The 24,682-nt window shown below is 32.5% G+C and overlaps 1 protein-coding gene across 2 annotated transcripts; it reads right to left on the bottom strand.

Annotated features, from left to right (window-relative positions):
• Positions 1-765: 765 nt before the first annotated feature.
• LOC111056668 (putative aminopeptidase W07G4.4) lies at positions 766-23,740 on the bottom strand. 2 transcript variants are annotated; one of them, XM_039434865.1, is made up of 12 exons: positions 23,424-23,740; positions 21,502-21,637; positions 18,744-18,886; positions 18,160-18,268; positions 17,561-17,685; positions 15,275-15,453; positions 12,784-12,971; positions 11,290-11,472; positions 4,985-5,080; positions 3,548-3,674; positions 3,183-3,295; positions 766-1,624 (listed from the first exon to the last, which is right to left on the bottom strand). In XM_039434865.1, exons 1-12 carry the CDS (start codon positions 23,606-23,608, stop codon positions 1,490-1,492), a joined length of 1,719 nt encoding a protein of 572 aa, XP_039290799.1. In that variant the 5' UTR covers positions 23,609-23,740; the 3' UTR covers positions 766-1,489. The 2 variants fall into 2 exon arrangements, with proteins under 2 accessions (XP_039290799.1, XP_022199748.2); XM_022344056.2 differs by lacking the exon at positions 15,275-15,453 and adding an exon at positions 16,258-16,436.
• Between the last annotated feature and the right edge of the window lie 942 nt (positions 23,741-24,682).

The raw sequence follows: 24,682 nt of genomic DNA on the forward strand, positions 1-24,682 counted from the left end.
TAGCTGCAAAAGGTGTAGGGAAATTTGTAAAAGTGTGAAATTATACATCAAATTGAAGAGAAATCAATGCTCTATAAGTTAATAATCAGCATGTATTTTTCCCATCGATTTTTAAAAAGTTATAAGAGCAAAAATTGGAGGCAAACGTGTCTTTTCAAAAATGTCACACCTTCAAGAGCGGATATCTCAAAAACTAGGGAAGATATAGGAAAAGTTGAGGGATAAATATTGTAGGAAATTATGTGAGCTTCAAGTTTGTATAAATAACAGTTATGTCAGTAATATATACATCGTTTTCGAGTAATATGCGAGAAACCAAAAAACAAAAAAGGAACCTTTGAACCACCCCACCCCCTTAGCACAGGGGGTAGGGGTGGGGACTTTTGATATGTTTACCTCCTTACTACCCTAAACAGAACTGCGGGATCAAAAATTGTCTTCCAAACTTTTCCCTCTATAACCTTCTTTGACTGGACTAATAAAAAACGTTTTTCTGAGAAAAGTTTTTATTTTGATAACTTGATAGTATCCAAATCGAGAAACTTTGAAAAGAATATCACCAGTAAAAAGTTTTTTTAGCCGCTCGCACAGCCTTAATTGAATAGAGTGCACATTGAAATACTCCTTGTCACATTTAAATTCACTTAGGTTATCGTTTTTTTTATAACCAATAATATTATTCTTCTACTGGCTAAACCAATACTATATTAAATAATTGCAGTGTAGGATTTATTCATTGGCGAATTGAGAAAGAAGAAAAATGTATTGAGATGATATAAAATTCAAGTTTTATTTGTATTAAACGTATATAATATGATTTCTATTTAAAATATATTCCCTTATACAGTATTTAAGATCCATAAATCTCATATTTGTGAACCCACATATTTTTCCCATGAATACCATTTCAAACATTTCTAGGTTCTACTTAGACACCTGAAAACTGAATTACTGAATCTGTGCTTAATTAAAAACCCTTTTCAAATAATTAAATTATAAATAAACTACTAATCAATTGACTTTCTTTGATAATCTTCTATATTATGATAATGTATTCATAATATATATAATAATTTCCCTCAACACTTTACAACATTTTTCAGGGTTTTCTTAGAGATGAACTCCAGAAAATAACTTTAGAATGTTTAGTGAGTACACACATTTTGCCAGAAAGAACTTCTTTAAAAAAGATTTAATAGTGAATATATATACTGGCTAGTGAATATATACTGGCTATGATATATATATATATATATATCAGTAATTAAAGGAAGGTATGTGATGAGCTAATAAAAATGATAAAATATACTATTTAATATAACTTAATTGTAATGTATGATATTGATGTATTATTATTATTATTAAAATATATAATATTGTAATGTATAACAATATAGGTGTGCTATGAATAATAAAAACAGATAGTTGGCTATGGAAAGGCATTGAATCGCTTTCAATTCAGTTTTATCAAAATTTGTTTTGAACGCTTTCAAGCAGGAACTGGCAGATAGTGAGCGGCGAATGCCAAGACTGGGGCTCCTGTGGCCTCATTGGGCAAATCGCCTCCCGAGGCAGCTATGTCAACGTGCGAATATTTCAACGGCTTGTCCGAACTCAAATCGCACTGAAAACCACAAACAAATTCGTTATTGGAAGATGCTATAATATTGGAGTGGCCGTAGTCGAGGCTATAATATTATTTAACGAATTATGCAATCAATTTTTCAATATTAATTTATTTCAAGATACTATGTTATTTGCAAGATACAGGATACATATAGTGAGGTCCACGTTACAATGACAGTGGAGAAAGATAGGAGAACAGCGTTGCCGATTCTGTGTTTTATCACTGCCTTATATAGAGGATGACTGATACCGGTATGTCTCATGTAATAATTATCTGTTCATTCTTCTTTACAATGATCAAAAATATCACAATCTTTAGTCACAAAAATATATTTTTCAATTATTAAATAATATGTTTATAATTGAGATTAAATATTTTGTCAATTAATTATATTTCTGCATTGTTGAAAACGATCTGGCAATGTGGAAGAGCTAGAAGAAGATAGCAGTATCTGTTTTGTTGAATGATAAACAAGGATAGCAGCAGTAATATTCAACAAATACGGCCATTATAACGTGGACCTCATAAAATGATACAACCATAAAAACGCATATACTGTTAGTAATAAGTATGATACGCAAGCCTGTCGTGATTTTATCTCATTTTCGTAAGTGCAATAACCAAAGGATTGCCTCAGTTTTTCTCTCCAGATGATTTAAAAGATAGATAGTTATAATTCAAGTACAACTAAAGAATAAAGATTAGTCTCGACAGGTCATCCTTAATTCAAGCACTCTCATGCTTGAGAATTGACAGTGCATGAAAACAAAGAGAATACTAGAAAAATATATTTATATTTTGATATAGCCTAAAGACAAGAAAATATTCGCAAAATAACCAGAATTTTCGTATTGATGGAATATGAAAAATGATAAATACAGTTGTTGAAAATTACAAAGTTTCCAGAATACATAGTTTTAAAATTATGTAAGATCAAAGATTAGTAATGGATAATACATAACTATAACCTTGTATAAGGGTGAAGAAATAGTAAACGATGAGAAAGCATCAGAGATTGCGTTTTTGTGATTGATTAATCATTCATTCATGTAAAACAAAATGTAAATTCATGATAATGTATTTGTCGGAATCGATTATATTTCTAAAAATTTTGTCAAAAATAATAATACGTTTTGATTGATATAAAACGTTATTCACGTTTTTGTGATTGATTAATTATTTATTTATATGGCTTTTATTGGCAGAGAGATCCTTTTGTATGTTCTGCCTTGCCGTATGTCATTTCCTATTTACACTCAGGTTTATAGGTTATATATTGGGTTCAGCAGTTTTATAAACAGAACATTTACACTTTCAACGTAAATTAATGATTATATTGATTAATGATTCATTCATGTAAAACAAAATTTAAATTCATGATAATGTATTTATGTGAATTGATTATATTATTAATAATACACTTTCACCGTAAATTAATAATGATTCATTTATTTTAAACAAAATGTAAATGTATTTGTAAATGTAAAATGTAGATTTTAAACAATTTTGTCAAAAATAATATTAAAGACACAAGTTGAAGTTGAGTTTGACTGACCTCATCCAATCCAGACGCCATGATCAGGAAGGCTCCGGGAGTCTGATGTCCTCGCGCAGTTCTACTGGAAGGTAAATCATTGGATTGTCTCAAATCATCACCTGGCGCCACTCCTAGAAATACACAAACATGAATAACAATTTAAAAAAATAATAAATAACTATTTTTGTAGATGTTTTGAATGAATTTTTCTGTTGTAAATTTTTGCAATCACCATGTAAAGTTGACGATAGGACAATACTTGATTTATACTTGACAATACAATTATTTTCAGCATGGAACTACAAAACTATAATATAATTATTATTTTTACAGACGCTTGCGTTCTCGAGTACGTGTTAACTGCTTATAAATTATAAAGTCACCTTTATGAAATTTGAAGTCCTCTCTACGTAAATAGCTTATCTCAAACGGATTTCCAATCTTTTGACCTGCTTCTTGGAGTTTTGAAGAGAACTTTTGCTCTCTAGCCACTGCATTATCCATCACGATCTGAAATAATAAAAACATAATTTTAAAAAGAAAAATACTTCGGCAACTGATAAAAAGGACAAAGTGGAACTATTTGCAATGTCACCTGCACCATATGAGTACGGTATTATAAAAATGAATTTCACTCTGAGTAGGAGGTAGAAGAGATTATGACATTTGGAGTGAGTCTGTTCATTGAGTTTATTATTGTTTGTTTTTATTTGTTAGGGGTTTGTAAATTTAAAATTGTTCCAGTATATTGAGTTCATGTCTTTTGTCGAATTGTTCCAGTATATTGAGTTCATGTCTTTTGTCAAATTGTTCCAGTATATTGAGTTCATGTCTTTTGTCAAATTGTTCCAGTCTATTGAGTTCATGTCTTTTGTCAAATTGTTCCAGTCTATTGAGTTCATGTCTTTTGTCAAATTGTTCCAGTCTATTGAGTTCATGTCTTTTGTCAAATTGTTCCAGTCTATTGAGTTCATGTCTTTTGTCAAATTGTTCCAGTCTATTGAGTTCATGTCTTTTGTCAAATTGTTCCAGTATATTGAGTTCATGTCTTTTGTCAAATTGTTCATTTGACAAAAGACAATTGTCTATTTCAGACTATGTTAGAATTTAAAATTCTACTAAAACTCATACATCTTACTAAAATGACACTCCACCAAACAAATTATTACTTTGAAAAACTTTGAATCGCAATTATCACTTTGAAAGGTTGAGAAATTTCAAATATCTCGGCTCTGTCATAGCAGATGATGAAAATGTTGAGACTGACATAAAGGTGAAATTACAGATGCTATAGTGCTCTGATCCAATATTTGAGATCCAAAACCCTGTCCAGGAAAGTGGAGATACAGATATATGAAACAATTGTGTTGAATGGACATGGATTTTAACAAAGAAGGAAGAAGATCTATTGAATATTTGGAAGTGAAAGGATTTGAACAGGATATTTGGCCCAGTATATGTTGATGGTGAATGATAAATACGATCAAACCAAGAGCTGCATGATCTGAACCAAAAATGTCAAATTGTTGACGAGATAAAAGGGAGGCGATTGAGTAGGTTGGGACACGTTGAGAAGATCAGTGACTCAAGAGTGGAAGAAAAAACTTCAGAAACAACCCAGGAGGGAGAAGGCTGAGAGGACGTCTGCGAAAGCGTTGGCTGGAGGATGAGGAGGACGATATCAGGGTGCTGGGTGTCAGGGGATGGAGACGTGAGGCTGCCGATAGAGACGAGTGGAGAGCTTTTTGAAGGACGTCAAGACTCTAAATAAGCTGTAGCGCCAAGAAGTAAGTAGAAGGTATTGAAAAGTAGATACTTACAGAGTATCCGTTACCAGCTGCCAGGCAGGCATGCCCAGTGAGGGTGGCCACCGTCATCAGGTGCGGATTTGGCAGATTTTGCGCCAGCTCTTTCATCTAAAAAAAAAACAAATTTACATTGCCATATTAATTAAGTTTCACCAATAATTGAACTTTTTAATTTCAAAACTGGCTCAATTTGAATCCATCCAAATACAACAAAGGTTTTCTTAGTTCCAGTGGCGAACCAAGATTTTTCAAAATAATAAAATTTATTATAGATGAATATTCGACCATGAACGGAACATGCATGCTATCTGACCAATCTTACCTGTCTTTCAAGATAAGTGCCATACTTTGAATTCCTCCCACAGTTGCTCATCTCATATGACGATTTATCTACACCCGTTATGTCACAATTATATTCACATTGAATAACAAGTTTGAGGGGCTTCAAGTTTAGGAATGAGAGTTAAAGACTTTCAAATTCATTGAAATCAGCTTAATGAAAAAATTTGAAATATAAAGCCTTCAAAGCTTGTCAAAGTTCAAAGTTGAAATACATCAAACTAGTCCAAATTTTATTGAAATTGTGTAAAAGTCGTCACTTTCACACAATTTTCAATCAAAAATATTAATAATAATTATTTAGGTTTTGTGGTGATTTGATGAATAAAAGTGAGATATCACAAACAGACTTGCAGAAAGACGGAGAATAAACATGTACTCTCTCTACTGACAAAATTTTGAAAATCTATTACAGTATATTATAAAGGAAGGAATTGACTTATACATTTACGGGATTAGTCCAGTCAAGGAAAGGTTATAGAGGGAAAAGTTGGGAAGACAATATTTGACTCCGCAGTTCTGTTTAGGGTAGTAAGGAGGTAAACATATCAAAAGCCCCCCCCCCCCTAACTCTTGTGCTAAGGGGGTGGGGGTGATTTAAAGGTACCATTTTTTGGTTTCTCGCATGAAACTCAAAAACTATGTATCCTAAGGCCTTGACTGTCATATAACAAATTAAAGCTCACATACTTTCCTACAACATTCATTCTACAAGTTTTTTTAATATCTTCTCTAGTTTTCGAGATATCCGCTCTTGAAATTGTGACATTTTTGAAAAGAATACGTTTGCCATCATTTTTTTTATATTTTTGTTCTTATAACTTTTTAAAAATCAATGGGGAAAATCCATGCTGATTATGAGCTTATAGAGCATTGATTTCTCTTCAATTTGATGTATAATTTCACACTTTTACGAATTTCCCTGCACCTTTTGCAGCAGCTTTAGGGTTGAGTGTGAAATCTCCATTTTTGCAACAATAGACCAATTGACAAAGGAATTTGAAGGGGATGTTTCAAACAAAAATTTTGACTTTGCAGCTTTGTTGAGACTAGTTAAGAGGAGAACATATCAAAAGTCCCCATTCCTAACTCATGTGCTAAGGGGATGAGGGTGGTTTAAAAGTTGCATTTTTCAGCGTTTTGCTTCGACGCTCATATCTTGAGAACAATGCATTCAACCGCCATAACTAAAAATTCCAAAATGAAGCTTGATAAATTCTCTACACTTTTCGTTCAGTGGAATTTTGTGCTTTTGAATTTTGAATCATAGACAGTTTGTATTGCTGTTATATGACAGTCAAGGCCTTAGGATACATAGTTTTTGAGTTTCATGAGAGAAACCAAAAAATGGTACCTTTAAACCATCCCCACCCCCTTAGCACAAGGGGTAGGGGTGGGGACTTTTGATATGTTTACTTCCTTACTACCATAAACAGAACTGCGGGGTCAAAAAATTGTCTTCCCAACTTTTCCCACTATACCCTTTTTTGAGCATTCATTGCCTTGACTATATACAAAATACACGAATGACGCATCACCACGTCTGAAATACTTATAACTTGTCACGTTATTTTTTATAGTTAAATAACGATTAGCCTCCTGCTTGGCATCAGTCGGTAGAGCATGAAATATTTTAATAATTATAAAAATTAGGTCGTGGTTTTTCATAGGATACAGTCTCATAAAAATCTTTATAGGCCCAGATATGAGCTTCCACTATAATTCTGATAATTCATTAAAAAATATATATATGGTACTTATCCTATAGTATTGAGGAATAAAAAATAAATCGTACACCATAAACAATTTGATACATATATTAACAAATATTGCAAAAATAAATCAGAGCAAAAAATATATAGAGCGATAAAAAATATATAATATAAAAATAGAACAATAATCGAAATCAATAAAATATCACAGGCTAAATACTATTCTCTAAATTCTACAGCACGAAACGTTACCATGTGCTTTTACTTTTATGATCATATGCATCTATTTGCATGTAGCTGCGATATCAGCTTGCTAATGCCTGTCGACTTGGACAATTCCATTAAAGCTGAAATCAACTTGATAAATTGACAACTAATAATCCAAATATACATATTAAATTCTATAGTATCTAATAGATTTCTTTGTAATAAATATATATTTTATCTCAGGGTGCAAGATTCGGCACCTGACGGAATAAAAGAGCAATTCATCTAGTGAATCAGAGCTACAACAAACTATCGCAAATTATATTGCAGAAATTAATGACCATATGAATGTGTATTAACAGCCTAGATTTTATACTTCTTTGATTTATAGATCTTCTGATATGTAGATTGATTCGTTACTTTCTAATAAGATACCTTTAATACTACATTTACTTGCGCAAGTATTTTTTACCAAATTCTTAATTTATAAGAAAACCCTTTCGACGAGCTAGCTTTGATTCTTATGTAATTTCGAAGCACTGAGGGCGCCCTATCACTATTTCAATATTTTTCACTCACGTGTCGAAATTTTCTTATGAGCTGCTGATGTCGATCCAACTCCTGGTGGTCCTGGATTATTGTAGCCGGAGTCGTCTCTTCCAAGGGGTTACAAAATTATTTAAAATGACTTTTGCTTTATAAGAGCATCACAAAGTCTTATAAGAAATTTAGTAATTCAATTTAACTTTAAGTTATTACAAGATATAGCAAGGTATTACGCTCTATAATTTTTAGTGACCTCTCATGGTGGCAGTTGGCAGGCGAGTGTCGTTCTCGTTTCTCAATTTTACAATTCTCATTTCCGATTTTCAAATTTGCATAAAATTTGAATATTCTAGTCCTCCGCCATTCAAGGCTCAAATAGACCGTGCCAAAATATTAAACTATTACTTATGTTATATATATAATAATTTCTTTGCCTTCGGGCCATATCCAAAACATAGACTATACAACAATTTTTTCATAAACTCTATTTATTTGTAGAAATATATACAAATATTTTTGAATCGGCTCACTATTGCCGCCTATCAATTGCCATTATTTGATTGGTGCATGCAAATTATTACAGTATTCATGCGCCCGGTAACCTCCTACTTCCTTAATACATTTAATTATTTTTATTGGGTTTTTAAATATGCTCTCTACATGCTAAGTGATTTTTTATAGGTTATTATTTGTTTCATACATCATAATAATTAGCCACGTGAGACCTTTAGTTCCTCAAATTGCATACCGTTTTGCCACAATAAATTTCTGCCAAGGTGTTTGGTCAGATTCTACGTTGTATGGCTCGGTCGATCGTTAGGTCGCCGATCACTAAATGTTTATGCCTAACCTCAATTTTCAATATTTTATATAATATTATATATTAGCAAAAAATTATTTCCATCCCTCTTAGGCTGTTGTACAGTTTAGCCAGGACGTCTGATATTATCTAATCTTTATGTTATCTCTTTGGCGATATTAGCCAATTACTTCACTTAGACCTATAAATATTTCAGCTAGGGATTTTTATTTATCTATCCAAATTACAATATGTTGCAAACTTGAATTATTAACTGTTGAAATATTGGAACAATAGCTCCAGATAAAACTGTAGTCACTTTAGAAGCTCTTTTTGTGCTCTACAATCTGAGATCAGGTATAGCGATCTATCTCATATTCCAGGTACACCTGACAACAATGCTCCTTGTATTGTGAAAAACACCTAATTTTCAGCTTCAAGTATCATCACCAACTACATTGTCCTCACATTGATATTTCGCACAACGACATAAGTTCTTGAGATTATGTTCTATGAGAATCACCCGTAAGATACACTTCATTTCAGTATTTCCTAGTGGAGAGGCGCGCTTAAGGACACCTCAAGGATCAAAATCTCAAACACATAACTTTTGACACAATGCTCAGATTTCATCGTACCACACTTCATCCTTCTCGGTTCGTCACGGCGGTTCAAAATCATGCATAATAAGTCAAATTCGGTCGAAAAATGGAAAATTTATTTTTGAGTGTACTTAATGACCAATTTCTATATTCAAAGTTGCATGTCTTGTGAAATACTTCTGATAAAATTTCCAAATCTAGTGAGAATGTGAAAATAATTGTCCCCCTCTACCCACTCCAATAAATAATACTTTCGATTCCAAAACAATTTGGAAGTTAAGATTTTAAAAATGGCGATTTCAGTTTTTACATTTTTTTCGTAATTTTACTGTTGATCAAGAGTTTCTAAAACGAGTCTGATAAATCATAGAAACTTACGATTGATTACAAATTGTAGATAAATTCATCCTCTACGAGCTCAGTTGCCTAAAATTCATCTTGAATCACTTTTCGCTATCATAGAACTGCCAAATACGTTAATATGAGAAAAATATCTACAATTTCCGGATTTTTTTCAACAATCAAATCTCACTTTACGAACATATTTTTTCATGAATTGTTTACAGCAGATGAAATAGAAAATTCTATTGTACATTTCAAGATTAAGTAATAATTTTTATAATAAGGGGTTACCGAGATACATAGCTTTGAATATAGAAATTGGCCATTGCTTATGTATTGAATATGAATAAGTACCTACACTCAACAATAAATTTTCTATTTTTGACCGAATTTGACTGTTGATGCATGGTTTTGAACGCCTTGGCGAGCCGAGAAGAATGAAGTGTAGTACGATGAAATCTGAGCATTGTGTCAAAAGTAAATTATAAGTGTGCTTTGAAATTAAGTGCATCTAACGGGTGATTCTTACCCATGAACTTATGTCATTGTGCGAAATATCAATGTGAGGACAAAGTAGATGGTGATGATGGTTGAAGCTGAAAATTAGGTGTTTTCCACAATACAAGGAGCATTGTTGTCAGGTGTATCTGGAAATCTATATGACATAGAGCGCTCTACCTGATCTCAGATTGTATAGCACAAAAATACGCCTAGAGGGATTTTGAAATATACATCTAAATTGTAACAATCGGAAGATATTGTTGATTAAAAACTAAAATTCATCAAAATTGATTTTTTCTTCAAATTTTACTCATTTTTGAAAAATTATAACAAAGTACTCATTGGAGATAGAGAGTTCCGAGTGATCTCATTTTTTCAGAATTATATAATCTGGGAGAGATTTGGCAGAAATAGCTGAAAACTGGAAAATGAGCCGAAAAAACGAGGTTTTTGGGCTATCTTGTATCTAGCACAAGGAAATCTTGCATGAAGAAATTGGTTCTGGACTTCTCTTATGTACCCAAATAATGTATTAAAAAATCAGAACTACAATATAAATTGCAAGCACACCCCCTTTTTTATGTCTATATTGACTGGAATAGTATCATCCAAAAAAACATAGGGCAATAAACGATGTTTAAAAACATCGATGTTTACTGTTCGATGTTTTTCACTTATCGATGTTAGGATGAAAAAAACATCGATGTTCAAAACATCGATGTTTTATCTTTCGATACCCATCCCTAATGCTAAGTGATTTTTTATAGGTTATTATTTGTTTCATACATCATAATAATTAGCCACGTGAGACCTTTAGTTCCTCAAATTGCATACCGTTTTGCCACAATAAATTTCTGCCAAGGTGTTTGGTCAGATTCTACGTTGTATGGCTCGGTCGATCGTTAGGTCGCCGATCACTAAATGTTTACGCCTAACCTCAATTTTCAATATTTTATATAATATTATATATTAGCAAAAAATTATTTCCATCCCTCTTAGGCTGTTGTACAGTTTAGCCAGGACGTCTGAAAATATCTCTTTGGCGATATTAGCCAATTACTTCACTTAGACCTATAAATATTTCAGCTAGGGATTTTTATTTATCTATCCAAATTACAATATGTTACAAACTTGAATTATTAACTTGAAATTTTGAAAAAAAATTTCACAATTTACCGAGGATAGGCAGATTTTCATTTATAGTAATCCACCTTCTATGATATTATAAAGTACGGGCTACCGGCTGCTAGTCCTGCATAGATTACTCACATGGCAAAGCACATCGGCCATAATCATGCGACCTTCAGCGTCAGTGTTGTTGACGCGGACCCGTTTCTTGGAGCGAGCAACAATCACTTCATCAGAGACGTAACAGTTGGAACCCACACTGTTCCGTACCAAACTCAGCGCACCGATCACCTTCAAGTTAGCTGGCTTTAACTCCGACAGCACCTTTCAACATGCATCCAATAGTCAGCAGTAAAGTGAAAATAAAATTAAAGTAAAAATATAATCTATTTGAAGTTTGATAAAGAAGATTGCAAAACAGTAAGTGAAAACCATTTATTAATTGAAAACTGAGTTAAAAATAAATAAAACCGTTTTAAAGAATGATACTTTCTTGTTCATTTACCACGTTTTTCTAGATATTGCATTTAATATCACATAATTATTTTATTGAAGACATTTTTTAAACATTTAATACATTAGGTTGTACCAAGCAAGATGAATTTCAATCAGGGATCAGCTCCATATCGAGAGGGTTTTATCAAATATAAATATACTGATACCAGATAGCTGATCCTGGTTAGTGCAATAGTATATTACAATTATTTGCAAATACATTTCTCATGGATTCAAGTAATGTAAGTAGAAGGCTGTAACATCAACCTTCAATTGAAGATATGTACAGTAGAACCTCGCTAATCCGTCACCTACGGGACCGGGAGCATGGTCGGAACAGCAAAAAGGTCGGATTATCAGAGGAACGCGTTTATTGACATAGCACATAGTAAAACTGAATTTTGAACACGAAATATTGTACTAAAACTCATAAATGACGCCTAATACTGTAGTACTGTATAAATGGACTTTATTGTGATAGTTTGCATATCACAACAATACAGTACAATCAGTAGACTATTGCACAATCATGATAATATACGACTTGAACGGAGCGACGACCGGATACCTAAACAAAACGCCGATAAGGATATGGTCGGTCTAGCGGAAGGCTATTGTATCGGCGGCACGGTCGGTCCATCCGTGTTCGGATTAGCGAGGTTCTACTGTATTGTACATTAGAACAAATTTATTTTTATTAGATGTTGATTAAACATCTTTATCGAGGACCTTTTATAAAACATATAATAGAGTAATGGTCCCCCATAGTCAGGAATAATATTAATGATATCAAATGACCTGGCTGCCCCATAGCCTAGAATCATTGTACAAAAGATCACTCAGTTCAGAATTAATTCCCGCACTTTTTTTGTCAATCAATTCATTTGTTTCAAAAACAAACATAATACATAATAATAACCAAGAAAAATTTTAGATAAAAGTGGACAACGTCAACCCTAGGCATAAGCCCGATTAGGGTGTAGGCCTACTATTCCTGATAACACAAATAAAAATACTCAGAGGAGTAAGACCTATAAATAATCTTAGCATAATAAATTATAACATACAATAAAATACATTTTTTTCTTTTTTGCCCAGTTGCTGGCCTCCTATATATGAAGTTTGATTTTGAAAACTGACCTTCATGAATCCGGCGACAGCGGCGGCTCCGCATTTGTCACGTGACATGCCGGCCATGAATCCGTTGACCTTGAGGTCGGCGCCACCCGTGTCGTAGGTCACGCCCTTTCCGACCAGCAGCAGGCTCTCGGTCGCATTGCCCCCGTCGTAGCTCAGGTAAACCACTCGGCCGTTGTGTCTCTCCACAACTGCAAGTCAACATGTGTTCCTTTTTACAATGGGCTACTAATACTGGAATTAATCAACAAATTCTAATCTTCAGCAAAGGTTGCAAAGCCTGAATTGTAGCTCAGGTCTAATTACGCCTTCTATCACAGAAATTTCACATCCAGTCAAATTTATTCCTCTATATTACTATAAATTATAAGATTTTGTAGCAGGAGTTTAGTACTCATCACTCATTACATCATAAGTTGAACTTGACTTCTTGTCCCTTTCATCTTCCCTTCATATCTTTTACTAAACATTGTTTGTCCAAGATTGATTTTCCAAACCAATGTTATGTCCAAAACGTTTCCACATCAAGAATTTCATTCCCCCGTATTATTTCAAAGTAGTAACTTCGTATTTGATAAATATTTTTTTCATTATTTTCATTCAACTATGATATGATAACCTGATATTTTCTTGATGTCATAGCTTCATTATTATTATGTCAAATATCATTAGCTTTGTTGTAGTTTCATTGAAGCTGTGTAAAAGACTAAGAAAAAACGTTTTACTTGTGATATTTTTAAAGTTTTTCGATTTGTATACTATAAAGTTAACAAAATAAGAGAAGATTTTCAGGGATTTTTTCTGATTATTACTTTTTTTTATACGAGTGCGTGAGCGCTCAAAGTTTGAATTTTTGAAATTTTTGGATTTTTCAAGAGCCGACTAAATTTTAAGGGTACATTATTCATAGTATTGTTGATTGAATAGAGAATTTTTTAATATATATTTTTGAAAAGGTTATTCCATTTTCAAATAATTACTTGAAATAATTTAGTATGACCTATTTTTTCAAATTTGAATCAATTTTTCAAATATTTATATTTTGAGAAAATATTTTCTTATTTAATCAACAACAACCGTGAAGAATGTATACTCTAAATATGATGAATTAATATCTTACCAAATTTTAAATGATCAATTTAAAAAATTTAAACTTTAGACACTCATATATCAAAAAATAATAATCAGAAAAAAATTCCTGAGAATTTTTTTATATTTTGATAACTTGATAGTATCCAAATCAAAAAACTTTAAAAATTGTCACCATTAGAAAGTTTTTTTAGCCTGTTGCACAGCCTAAGTAAGTAGCATGATTAGCTCATGACTTTACGGTTTCATTCTTGTATGACAATTGTCACGTTGGCGGTTTGTGCCATCCAGTTACATCTATATACCTTGATCTAGCCTAATATGATGATAGATAAAACACAAAAATCTGGCGCACTCACACAACTTTCCTTGCCGTTATGAAAATTGATCAACTGACGCTAGTGTTCACGCGCATCTAGAGTCTACTATTCAAAGATCTAAGCCAGCTGGTGACAGGACAATAACGCTGCAGACACACGAAGTCTGCTATCTCTTCATAGTGAATGATTTAATAGAATCAACAGTTGCCAACAGTTTGCAATTTAATAATCTTATTTTCTCGAACTTCAAGCTTATTTTCAATTTAAGGTAAAAATGTTACTGAACATTAATTGTAGAGATTTTCATGCTCAATCTTTTCCACTTGAAATTTTATGTTAAAATTGTATCTGAAGCCTGATAATTGGGAATCTAAAATCAAACTTTGCATAGATGGGGCGGAGCTCTTGGAATTTTTACAGATATGAGACTTGTGGCAGTTGATAGAGCTTATCAATGACTTCTTTAGGTATAAATTTAATCAAAATCGTTGGAGCCATTTTCGAGAAAATCGCGAAAAACCCTGTTTTTGACAATATTTTCGCCATTTTAGCCGCCATCTTGAATTGCATTTGATCGAAATTGTTTATGTCCTTATACTGTAAGGACCTTAAGTACCAAATTTCATGTCATTCTGTAAATTGGGAGATGAGATATCGTGTACACAGACGCACATACACTCATACACACACACACACAGATACAGACCAATACCCAAAAACCACTTTTTTGGACTCAGGGGACCTTGAAACGTATAGAAATTTAGAAATTGGGGTACCTCAATTTTTTTCGGAAAGCAATACTTTCCTTACCTATGGTAATAGGGCAAGGAAAGTAAAAATAGTTTCTCTTCTTGTATTTTTCTTCTGCAAAAAATATTGTCTTGTTAACTATCAATTGACAATACAGAAACAATAAGAACTCAGCTTTCACTTATCCATAATAAACTGAACAGATTTAAAAAAAATCTTTTTTAGGTGGAGTTAAGACTTCTCCAGCCATCTTCAACACTATAACCTTGAAACTCAACAATCAATTATTGTTTAAATAGAATGAAAAATCATTGAGTTATGATTGGGTGACTCACCACTGGCGCACCGATTGACGGCTGCATAGAGTGGATACTCCTTCTCCAAAAAGGACAGTTGATCTTCAATTTTGATCGAGATGCCCGAGTTGGCTGGAAACGCTTCTTTGACATAGTCGACCACTCTGGGCGGAGCCATGCGCTCGGGGTCACCTCCTCCAATGTCACGGCACACGCACCTAATTCAAAATCATCCAAAATATACCGTATTTGTTCATGTACCACGCCCACCCCAGAAACGAGTGTAAATTTTAATGGAAAACAAAATATGGGTAAAATTAAAGCTCTTATTGAAAACTCTATTAATTATTATTCATCTAAAGAATATTCAATATTATAAATCGTGAATTACCGTATTTAGTAGTAAAATAACTAAAATTAATAACATCGTAGACAGACTCACGGTAAATTGTGACAAACCCTGTTTTTGACAATATTTTCGCCATTTTAGCCGCCATCTTGAATTGCATTTGATCGAAATTGTTTATGTCCTTATACTGTAAGGACCTTAAGTACCAAATTTCATGTCATTCCGTAAATTGGGAGATGAGATATCGTGTACACAGACGCACATACACTCATACACACACACACAGATACAGACCAATACCCAAAAACCACTTTTTTGGACTCAGGGGACCTTGAAACGTATAGAAATTTAGAAATTGGGGTACCTCAATTTTTTTCGGAAAGCAATACTTTCCTTACCTATGGTAATAGGGCAAGGAAAGTAAAAATAGTTTCTCTTCTTGTATTTTTCTTCTGCAAAAAATATTGTCTTGTTAACTATCAATTGACAATACAGAAACAATAAGAACTCAGCTTTCACTTATCCATAATAAACTGAACAGATTTAAAAAAAATCTTTTTTAGGTGGAGTTAAGACTTCTCCAGCCATCTTCAACACTATAACCTTGAAACTCAACAATCAATTATTGTTTAAATAGAATGAAAAATCATTGAGTTATGATTGGGTGACTCACCACTGGCGCACCGATTGACGGCTGCATAGAGTGGATACTCCTTCTCCAAAAAAGACAGTTGATCTTCAATTTTGATCGAGATGCCCGAGTTGGCTGGAAACGCTTCTTTGACATAGTCGACCACTCTGGGCGGAGCCATGCGCTCGGGGTCACCTCCTCCAATGTCACGGCACACGCACCTAATTCAAAATCATCCAAAATATACCGTATTTGTTCATGTACCACGCCCACCCCAGAAACGAGTGTAAATTTTAATGGAAAACAAAATATGGGTAAAATTAAAGCTCTTATTGAAAACTCTATTTAATTATTATTCATCTAAAGAATATTCAATATTATAAATCGTGAATTACCGTATTTAGTAGTAAAATAACTAAAATTAATAACATCGTAGACAGACTCACGGTAAATTGTGACAAACTGTTCATGCCGGTATTGATTGAGTCTCCTTTTTTGCCTTTTTTTTGTTCAGTATTTTTAAGCTCACTTATGATACGCACCAATTTTGCGTTGGATTTTTAGAAAACCGGTGCGCATGGTACCGTGCAAATACGGTAGTCAATTCGGGTAAGATTCACTTTATCAAGATTTCAGTTAATCAATAATCAGCCCGGGTAGGCAACTTCAGTACGTCCAGTTTTCAGTCTGTCAAGTTCCTGTTGCTTTCAAAAAGTCCAGATTTATCGAATTTCTCAGATAATTATGTCTTTCAAATTTTTTTTTGTTTATAGATTGTTATCACTCTCATAATTAGCACAGTTCTAGAAGGAGTTTGACGGAAATCGATAGAGTAACTTCAAGAAGCACTGAGATTTAGAAACAAATTGAATCTGTATCATAATTGAATAATAGTATCATAGTACATAGTATATATTAAATGTAAAATTCCACAATTTTATTTTGAAAAGGTGAATTATTCTAGATTTTCAAGTCACAGTTTATCTATAATCGACGGTCAAGAGTGTTCACTAGCAGAATTTTAAATTATCAAACAAAATTTCCAAGTTATAAGTTGAGTGACTATAAAAAATCAATGCCTTCAACAAACTCCACGATGGACGAAGGCTTTCTAATTCATTTATTAGCTCTCCTGTGAAATTGAATTATTATGGTAATCCAATCTATATTGAATAGTTTTAAAATTAAAATATGTTGGAAGAAGTATTTTTGAAATAATTTATCAGCTTTAGATAGAGAAGCCAAGATTGATACTTAATTAAATTGAGATTGATATCTATTATCAAATGTATTCTCACAGGCACAATACATATACATTACATAGAAGGCAGAAAGTTACACTAACCTTCCATTCTCCAAGGCAACAACATATTTGAAGAAAGAATCAGCATTGCTTCCTTTGTAACCCCAGACACCAAGGGATTTGATTTTTGGATTTTTGTCTGGACAGTCTTCACGGTATTGGATGCTCTAGAATAATAAAAAGTGTTAACCTGAAGAAATCAAGTCACAATTGAAGGGATTAAATAACGAAACACAATGATCAGGTTCATAGAGGCATTCTTTTTTAAAATAGCTGAATTTCGCTTCCTATCGAATATTTGAAGCAAAGCATTCATAAGTTTCTTAATCCACTGGTCATAAAATAGAATCATACGTGAGGTAGAGGCTCAAGAACTTGGGTGAGAATTTAAGGTTTAATGTGTTATAAAAAATTAACTATTTAACAAAGCTCAATCCCTTTAAATTACCAAGTTATCTTGGAGAGATAATCTGAGGCATTTATCTTTTTTGTGTGAAGTACCAAGCCTGATGAGGCAATTATTCTTTAAAGAAAGGTGATACAAAGATGGTACCGTATTATTTTCCTGAGATTGAAAGAGAAATATTTATGTTATATTTTAATTAACGAAATAACGAATTAGTAGCGGAAGATAGACTTACCAGATACAGGGCTTCAAGTGCACCAAGAACTGATACTAGTTGTGTGTGTGTAAATGCTGAGGACTGAGGTAAAACCAACAGAGGAGCTTTAGATCCAGCCTTTATTGCTCTGAAAACAGTGAAAGAGCATCAAGTGAGAAATGTGAATTGAATCATGTTTGTTAATGCAGTTATGGGTTTCAATTTCTTCTAAAAAAACGAAAACGTGATACTCTTATACTTTGAATTAAGAATAACTTGAATATTTTAGTTTGAAACCGACTTAATATTTCGTTGGGTATTGAAATGAGAAGAATGCTTTGGAATAGAGCAACAGACTTTTTCTTGTCAAGACTATTCATGGCAAAATAATCAAACACACAAACATGTAAATCCTAATCTATGAAACTTGATTAAACTGACTCGTTTACATACAAAAATCAAGTTTATAGATAGCTTTTTTACTCAAGTGGTGTTGAGTTTTCTAAATGCTCATGAATTGAAATGGAAAATTATTTATGTAATTATAATATCAAATCATATTACAAAAATTTGTCATGATCCTCGATTAAAAACCATTTCACGCTTTTACTCTCAATATTTACCTCAAAATTCCTTGCTTGACAGCTTCACCGTAGCTTCGGACATCATGATAGTCTGAAAGAGGTCCGGTTGGAGAATAAACCAATCTACCAGCAGTAAGGTTCACTTCAAATAATCCTCCTTCAGTTGATAGGGCTTCATCCAACTGAAAGTTAAATTTATAAGTCAAACTGTTATATCCATGAATAATTTTGAAGTATGAACTTGTGCAGTACGAACGTTTCTGATTTCAATAAGTCATCAAAAGTGGAAGGTCTGTTCAAAAAAATTAAAATTAATTACAACTGTTGAATCTTCCTGAATGTGAGGTTAAAATTGAATCAGTGAATATTAATACATGTTTAGTTAGAATTCAAAAATTTACAGAGTACCTTAAATTTTTAATGATTTGAAATTCAAACCCAATTAAAAAATCAATGTCTACTGACCTCACTACAAACATCAACTAAGTCAAAATTCGAAATATATCAGCAAATATTACAAAAGGGGTTTGGAATCATATCGAGTTAAGAAGTATACTTCAATAGCAGGATTCAAAAGTTTGAGCACAAATTAATTAATTTAATATCTAAAAAATAATATTTTTCATTGACCAGTATCAAGTACTAAGGAATTAACTTTCTCCTATCTTTGAAACAACATTATAAAACTATCACTTAGGAGTAGACTAAATAAGCATTAAATGAAATTCTTTCGGTAGGAAAAATGTGAATACGTGAATTTAACAAGGTTTATAATCATCACTACGTCCAGTGTTCAAACTTTTACTATGTATTGTTTATCGGCAAAACTACAATAGATTCTAACCCTTATCTTTTCATAAAAATTAAATCAACAAACTTGGAAAATCCAGGATTGAGACTTGTTTAAGCTACTTTGAAAAGTACAGTACTTGTTATTTGAAGTGGTGTTGAAAAACTTTTTTGAGTATCTCTAGATTAAAAATTTTAGCTACTGAAATTGTTGACTGATAAAATAGTTCGTAAGTCTACCTATCAACAGACAAAGGTCAACATAATTCATGATTAAAAACCGAGATTGCAAAGTTTTTTATCCTCAAATTGCCATAAACTTTGTTCTATATAGTAATTAATCAATTTCCCACATTTCACTCAAATTCTTAATATTTTTAATTTTTTGGATCTACAGAGCTTATTAAATATTCATCCTCATATCTAATGAAAAACTTCAAGAAATCTGTCAGGAAACCAATAGAGACATTTAGAATTTATCCCGATAAGAACAGGCCTATTATTAGCATAATGATGAATTTGTTTGATACTAATAAATATTATATTAATGTTTAATGTACTGAATTATAGATAAAATAGCAGCGTAATCAATCCCAAGGGGAGTTAGTACTTTGGTCTGTTTCAAAATGATTTCATGGTTTCAACAATCTTGTTATTAACAGAGTATTTCCGGGTTACTATGCTATCAAATTCCAGTAAATAGGCCTTCAATAATCGTAGTTATTTCAAAACCGAAAATGAAATTGAATGCAATTTTGCAGATAAACATTTCAATAACGCTGATGAAGTACACTAGTTGTGAAATATTGAACAATACAATAGGCTTACCTGGGCAAAATTTGACAAAATAACATTTTTTCCATGGAAATTGAAAGACAAATCATGGTAACAAATTTTTAGGATACACAACATAGCTAGATTTCGAAATAATGTAATGCGTCTACAAGTTGTATTTGACAATACCATATTTGTATCTCTACTGATAGCAAAAATAGATTTTCTATTTATCAAAGAATGTAGAATTAAGTTATTTTAATTGACAGAAGCTCTATGATGAAATTATTTCGAAATCGAAGTTAAAATTACGAGTGACTGATATAAATAGGTTATGATTTCTAGTTTTTATCAAGAAGAGAAAATATATAATAAATAATATCCTCTCAATTTACCAGTTTGAATTACTGATTATGATTTTCGTGCTTTCGGGATTACTAGCCTATGCAGTTCTTGACAAAGACACAAAGACAGTATGCATTTCCATATTTCTTAAAAATATATTAAGAATAATTCAATCTTCATTTTTTGCAACTGTGGTTTGTTGAAAGTGAGGTTGTAGAGTAGTGGCCGGATTGAGCTGGGGCTGGGGCACTCACCAGTCACCACTAAGGCCACACAGAAAAGAGAAGCCGACATCTTCACCTATTATGATCTGAATATATTCAACTTTCAAACTGGGAGATACGTTCAACAATAATGGAAAATGTTTCTTCAATATTATTTTGTCAAGTTTAAATCGAATGAGTGGAATTTGAAACAATTAATCGTGTACTACACGAATCCCTTATTATCAAAAATACTTGGAGTGAGCATTCAATATCTTTTATTATCCTAGAAATTTAATCTTCAGCAATTCAGCATCTTCAGCTGTTGGGGCAATGTCTCTCGAGGCAAACCCACTTATTCAGCATTTAATCCAGTTTGAAAGCAGCACTGCTAGAAGTGGGATAAAAAATTGATTGAGTCATGTAAATGTGAAGATTCCTGGTCTATTACTTTGGCCTTCTTGTCAACAAAAAAACTAATAATAATTGGAATAAAATAAGTTAATTAGAAATTGGTTTGCTGTAGTATAATTATTTCAAATCAATGCTGCCAATTGGTGTACCTTTCCTAAACCACGGATTATGATTCAGTTTGGATTAAATTTCGTACTACCTGGAAGTGAATATCAAAGTACCCATTTATTTATTATGATAACCAAAGAGACCCAAAGTCAAATAGAACTTACTTTCGATGCTCGAGCAAGGACCGATTTTATTGCTTCAGGATGACTGTCGCTGTTTGGAGGTTCCCCTGAAGTGTAGACAACACAATCATATCCTCCTGCATTGATATCTTTCTCATCTTTTATTTGATATTGAAATCTGAAAAATATAATACAGACCGCAGCACTTATTAATAGAGTAATTATTATAATAAGTATTTCGGTGCTAGTGTGAGGTGACTTAATCCTATAACTGTTGAAAGTATATTAGATTCAAATTTGAACTGGGAGTTTCAATTTGTCCCATGGATGAGCATAATCTAAAAGGTTCTGTTCAATTGGGTTTTAAAGGTACCTAATAGAAAGGCCTTGGCTTTTAAATGGCAATATATTTATATTATTTAAAATGTGTTGATAATTTTATATAATAAACACAAATAACAAAAAGTTGAAATACTTGCACTTGAGACTGACACCCTTTTCCAGCAACCAACTTAGTGAGGGATGGAACTCAAGCGTTTCCCATCTTGAGAGCTTTACTTGTAACTTAGTGGAAGGTGTTAGAGATCTCATGTTCAACTTAGTTCTGGCCCAGAGTTAGAGAGATGTCTGAATAAAATATGCTTCTAGTAGACCAAGTATCCGCTTTTGCCAGATTGTGTAAAATCTCAAATTTTTTAATGTTGATCATGCATTTTTGTTAGGTGGGCGAACTCGGTTGAGGAACTCGGCAGCCCACTCCTCTCCTCCAAGCCCAATGGTGGTTTTATTCTATGTTTATTTGCGGACACGCTGAGAGATAACAAATAACGAATGATAATATGTAGGAGTGAGAAAGTTGGACCCACTTCTATTTGCTCTCTTTCGGCGTTTGGGGGGCCAGCAACCAAAACTAGTCCCGACCCGAGGCCTCTACCTCTACTCTTTCTCAGCAAAGTTACAACAGCTCAATCCTCCAAGGAATGTTTCCCAGATGATGGGGCGATCAGAGGGTTTTTATAACTTGGACAATTGAAGTAGGAGACCATCATTTTTCAACATGGAATTAAGGTTAAAGGTTACATCTAAAGTTTTAAAAATATGAAGTTCTGCTTGCCATACTGAATTTCAAGAGATTTCAATTTTTCTCCTACTATCAGCGCTCAACTCTTGTCAATTTCATACGAATGACAAAGTGAAACTTAGCACAAACATTTATGACAACTATAGACGAGCTACAAAAAATTACAAATATTTTTCAAATCTATAAAACAAAATGGCGGTATATTAAAATGTTACTTCTTGAATAACTGAAAACCCGTTAATTTTACAAATACAAGAATAACTTTATTTAGTAACTTTTATTACAAATTGATTGACAGTTTATGTTTTATGATTGAACAAATACCAAGTGAGATATAGCAGCTGTAGTGATAAATGACCTAGCTTTAGAGGGTTATAAACCGTTTCATCATTTTTTGAAATAATCTAAATCAACAATCTTGAAATATAAGATGTCAATCAATTATTAATTAAATTTACTACAAAAAGTACATGCAATTATTTTTGTAATTCAAGAAATGTAATTTTTAAGGACCGCTATTTTGTTATACTATTAAAAAATTTCAAAATTAATATTGTCCTGTAGATCTGTCTAGTTGTCATAAATAATTGTTTGTGCAGTTTCACTCCCTATATTTAATCATTATTTAAAAAAATTGTGAATGAAAAAATTCAGATTTAATCTAAATGGCGACACTGTGAGTAACTAAGGACTTTTGGAAATGATATTTACATAATTATTTTGTTTATAACCAAGGAACAATGCTCTAGAATAGGGAGTTCGGATACACTCTGTACTTATTTATTTGTAACGTTAATAGTAACTATTCTAAGATAAATAAGTGTTAAAGTACTGTAACAGGCCACTTCTTTATTATATATATATATATAGTTATATATCTTACCCAGGCACTGAAATCAAATAAGTACCGGTTTTCATTTTTAGATGCGATGATACACAAAAACTAGCAGTTAATTCTAAATGTTTTAAAATATGAATTACTGGTTTTACTGCTTTGAAACGAGCTGCAGAACTGAAAGCAGAAACAGTAAATATTTTATGAACTGAATGCAGAAGAATAACTGACATCAGATGCGGTCGTGTCAGTGAAGAAGAGAATAGATAAAAAAATTAGAATCAGAACCACAGAACAGTCATAGCTTACAAGTTAGCACTCAGCTGATTTTGATTTGGTGTCGACTGTCGGGCTTGGACCAAGGAGGATCATGGAGTAGGCAAAACAAAGTTTGGCTGTCTGCGCGCATTCAGGCTTGCGCAACTTTTCGGCCATCTTGGTTTGACCAAAACATTGCACTTGCACTGCAGTCATAGCATTGAAATCTGTGCTAATGTGTTCATTTAATTGATTTTTGATTAATAAAATAAAAGTTTTCATGGAAACGGTAACCTTTTGTGCATTTGGATGTATAAACAGAAATTCAAAGAAGACTCCAGGAGTGACTTTCCACAGATAATAATCCATAAATTCACTAATTTGTTCACTCTTGTTAAGGTTAACATGTAGATAGATGGATAGATAGGCCTAGATAAATACCTTCTATTTACACTTAGATCGATGGATAAATAATTTTACTGTCCAGTTCAAGCAAACAATACAAATTAAATACAATAAATACAAGTTCCATCCAAGTAATTCAAAAGTAACACAATAAAAAATTCTTAGGCATGGCCGAAGCTGTGAGCTAGAGTTGATATAGGTACACTCCCATTAACAAATATTAAGTTCAGATCACAGTATCAATACTATATCACTCATAGTCATATTATTTCCACTAAATTTCCATTTTCTGTTTATCAATCATTTTACCAATAATCTATTCATAGAATCAGGTTATTCACTGTGCATGAATTCATTCTGATATTACAGAGAGCTTGGAACAGTATCTAGTTATGGCATATAATACAAGGTGATTATTTAGTCCTGTTACCCAATTTTTGATGTAATTTATAAATGGAAATTTGGGTATTAATGAAAAGATAATATTTGTTATTTACAAAAGAAAATTGATATTTTACTACTCACATTTCTTAGTTACTTAAAATTATTACACCATATGTTCAAAATGTCCACCCATTGAGGTTATACACGCTCGGACTCTTTTCACCATATTATCAGAAACCTTTTTCAGATTTATATTGGAA

The sequence above is a fragment of the Nilaparvata lugens genome, chromosome 1, assembly GCF_014356525.2.
Source record: "Nilaparvata lugens isolate BPH chromosome 1, ASM1435652v1, whole genome shotgun sequence".
In the NCBI taxonomy this organism is placed as follows: domain Eukaryota; kingdom Metazoa; phylum Arthropoda; class Insecta; order Hemiptera; family Delphacidae; genus Nilaparvata; species Nilaparvata lugens.

Coding starts and splice junctions, on each gene's coding strand:
- LOC111056668 (XM_039434865.1), bottom strand. CDS start 23,608: ATGTCAGTTATTCTTCTGCATTCAGTTCATAAAATATTTACTGTTTCT. Junction 17,686..18,159: donor CACTTGAAGCCCTGTATCTG/GTAAGTCTATCT, acceptor TTATTATTCTAG/AGCATCCAATACCGTGAAGA. Junction 3,296..3,547: donor GGACTTCAAATTTCATAAAG/GTGACTTTATAA, acceptor GTGTATTTCTAG/GAGTGGCGCCAGGTGATGAT.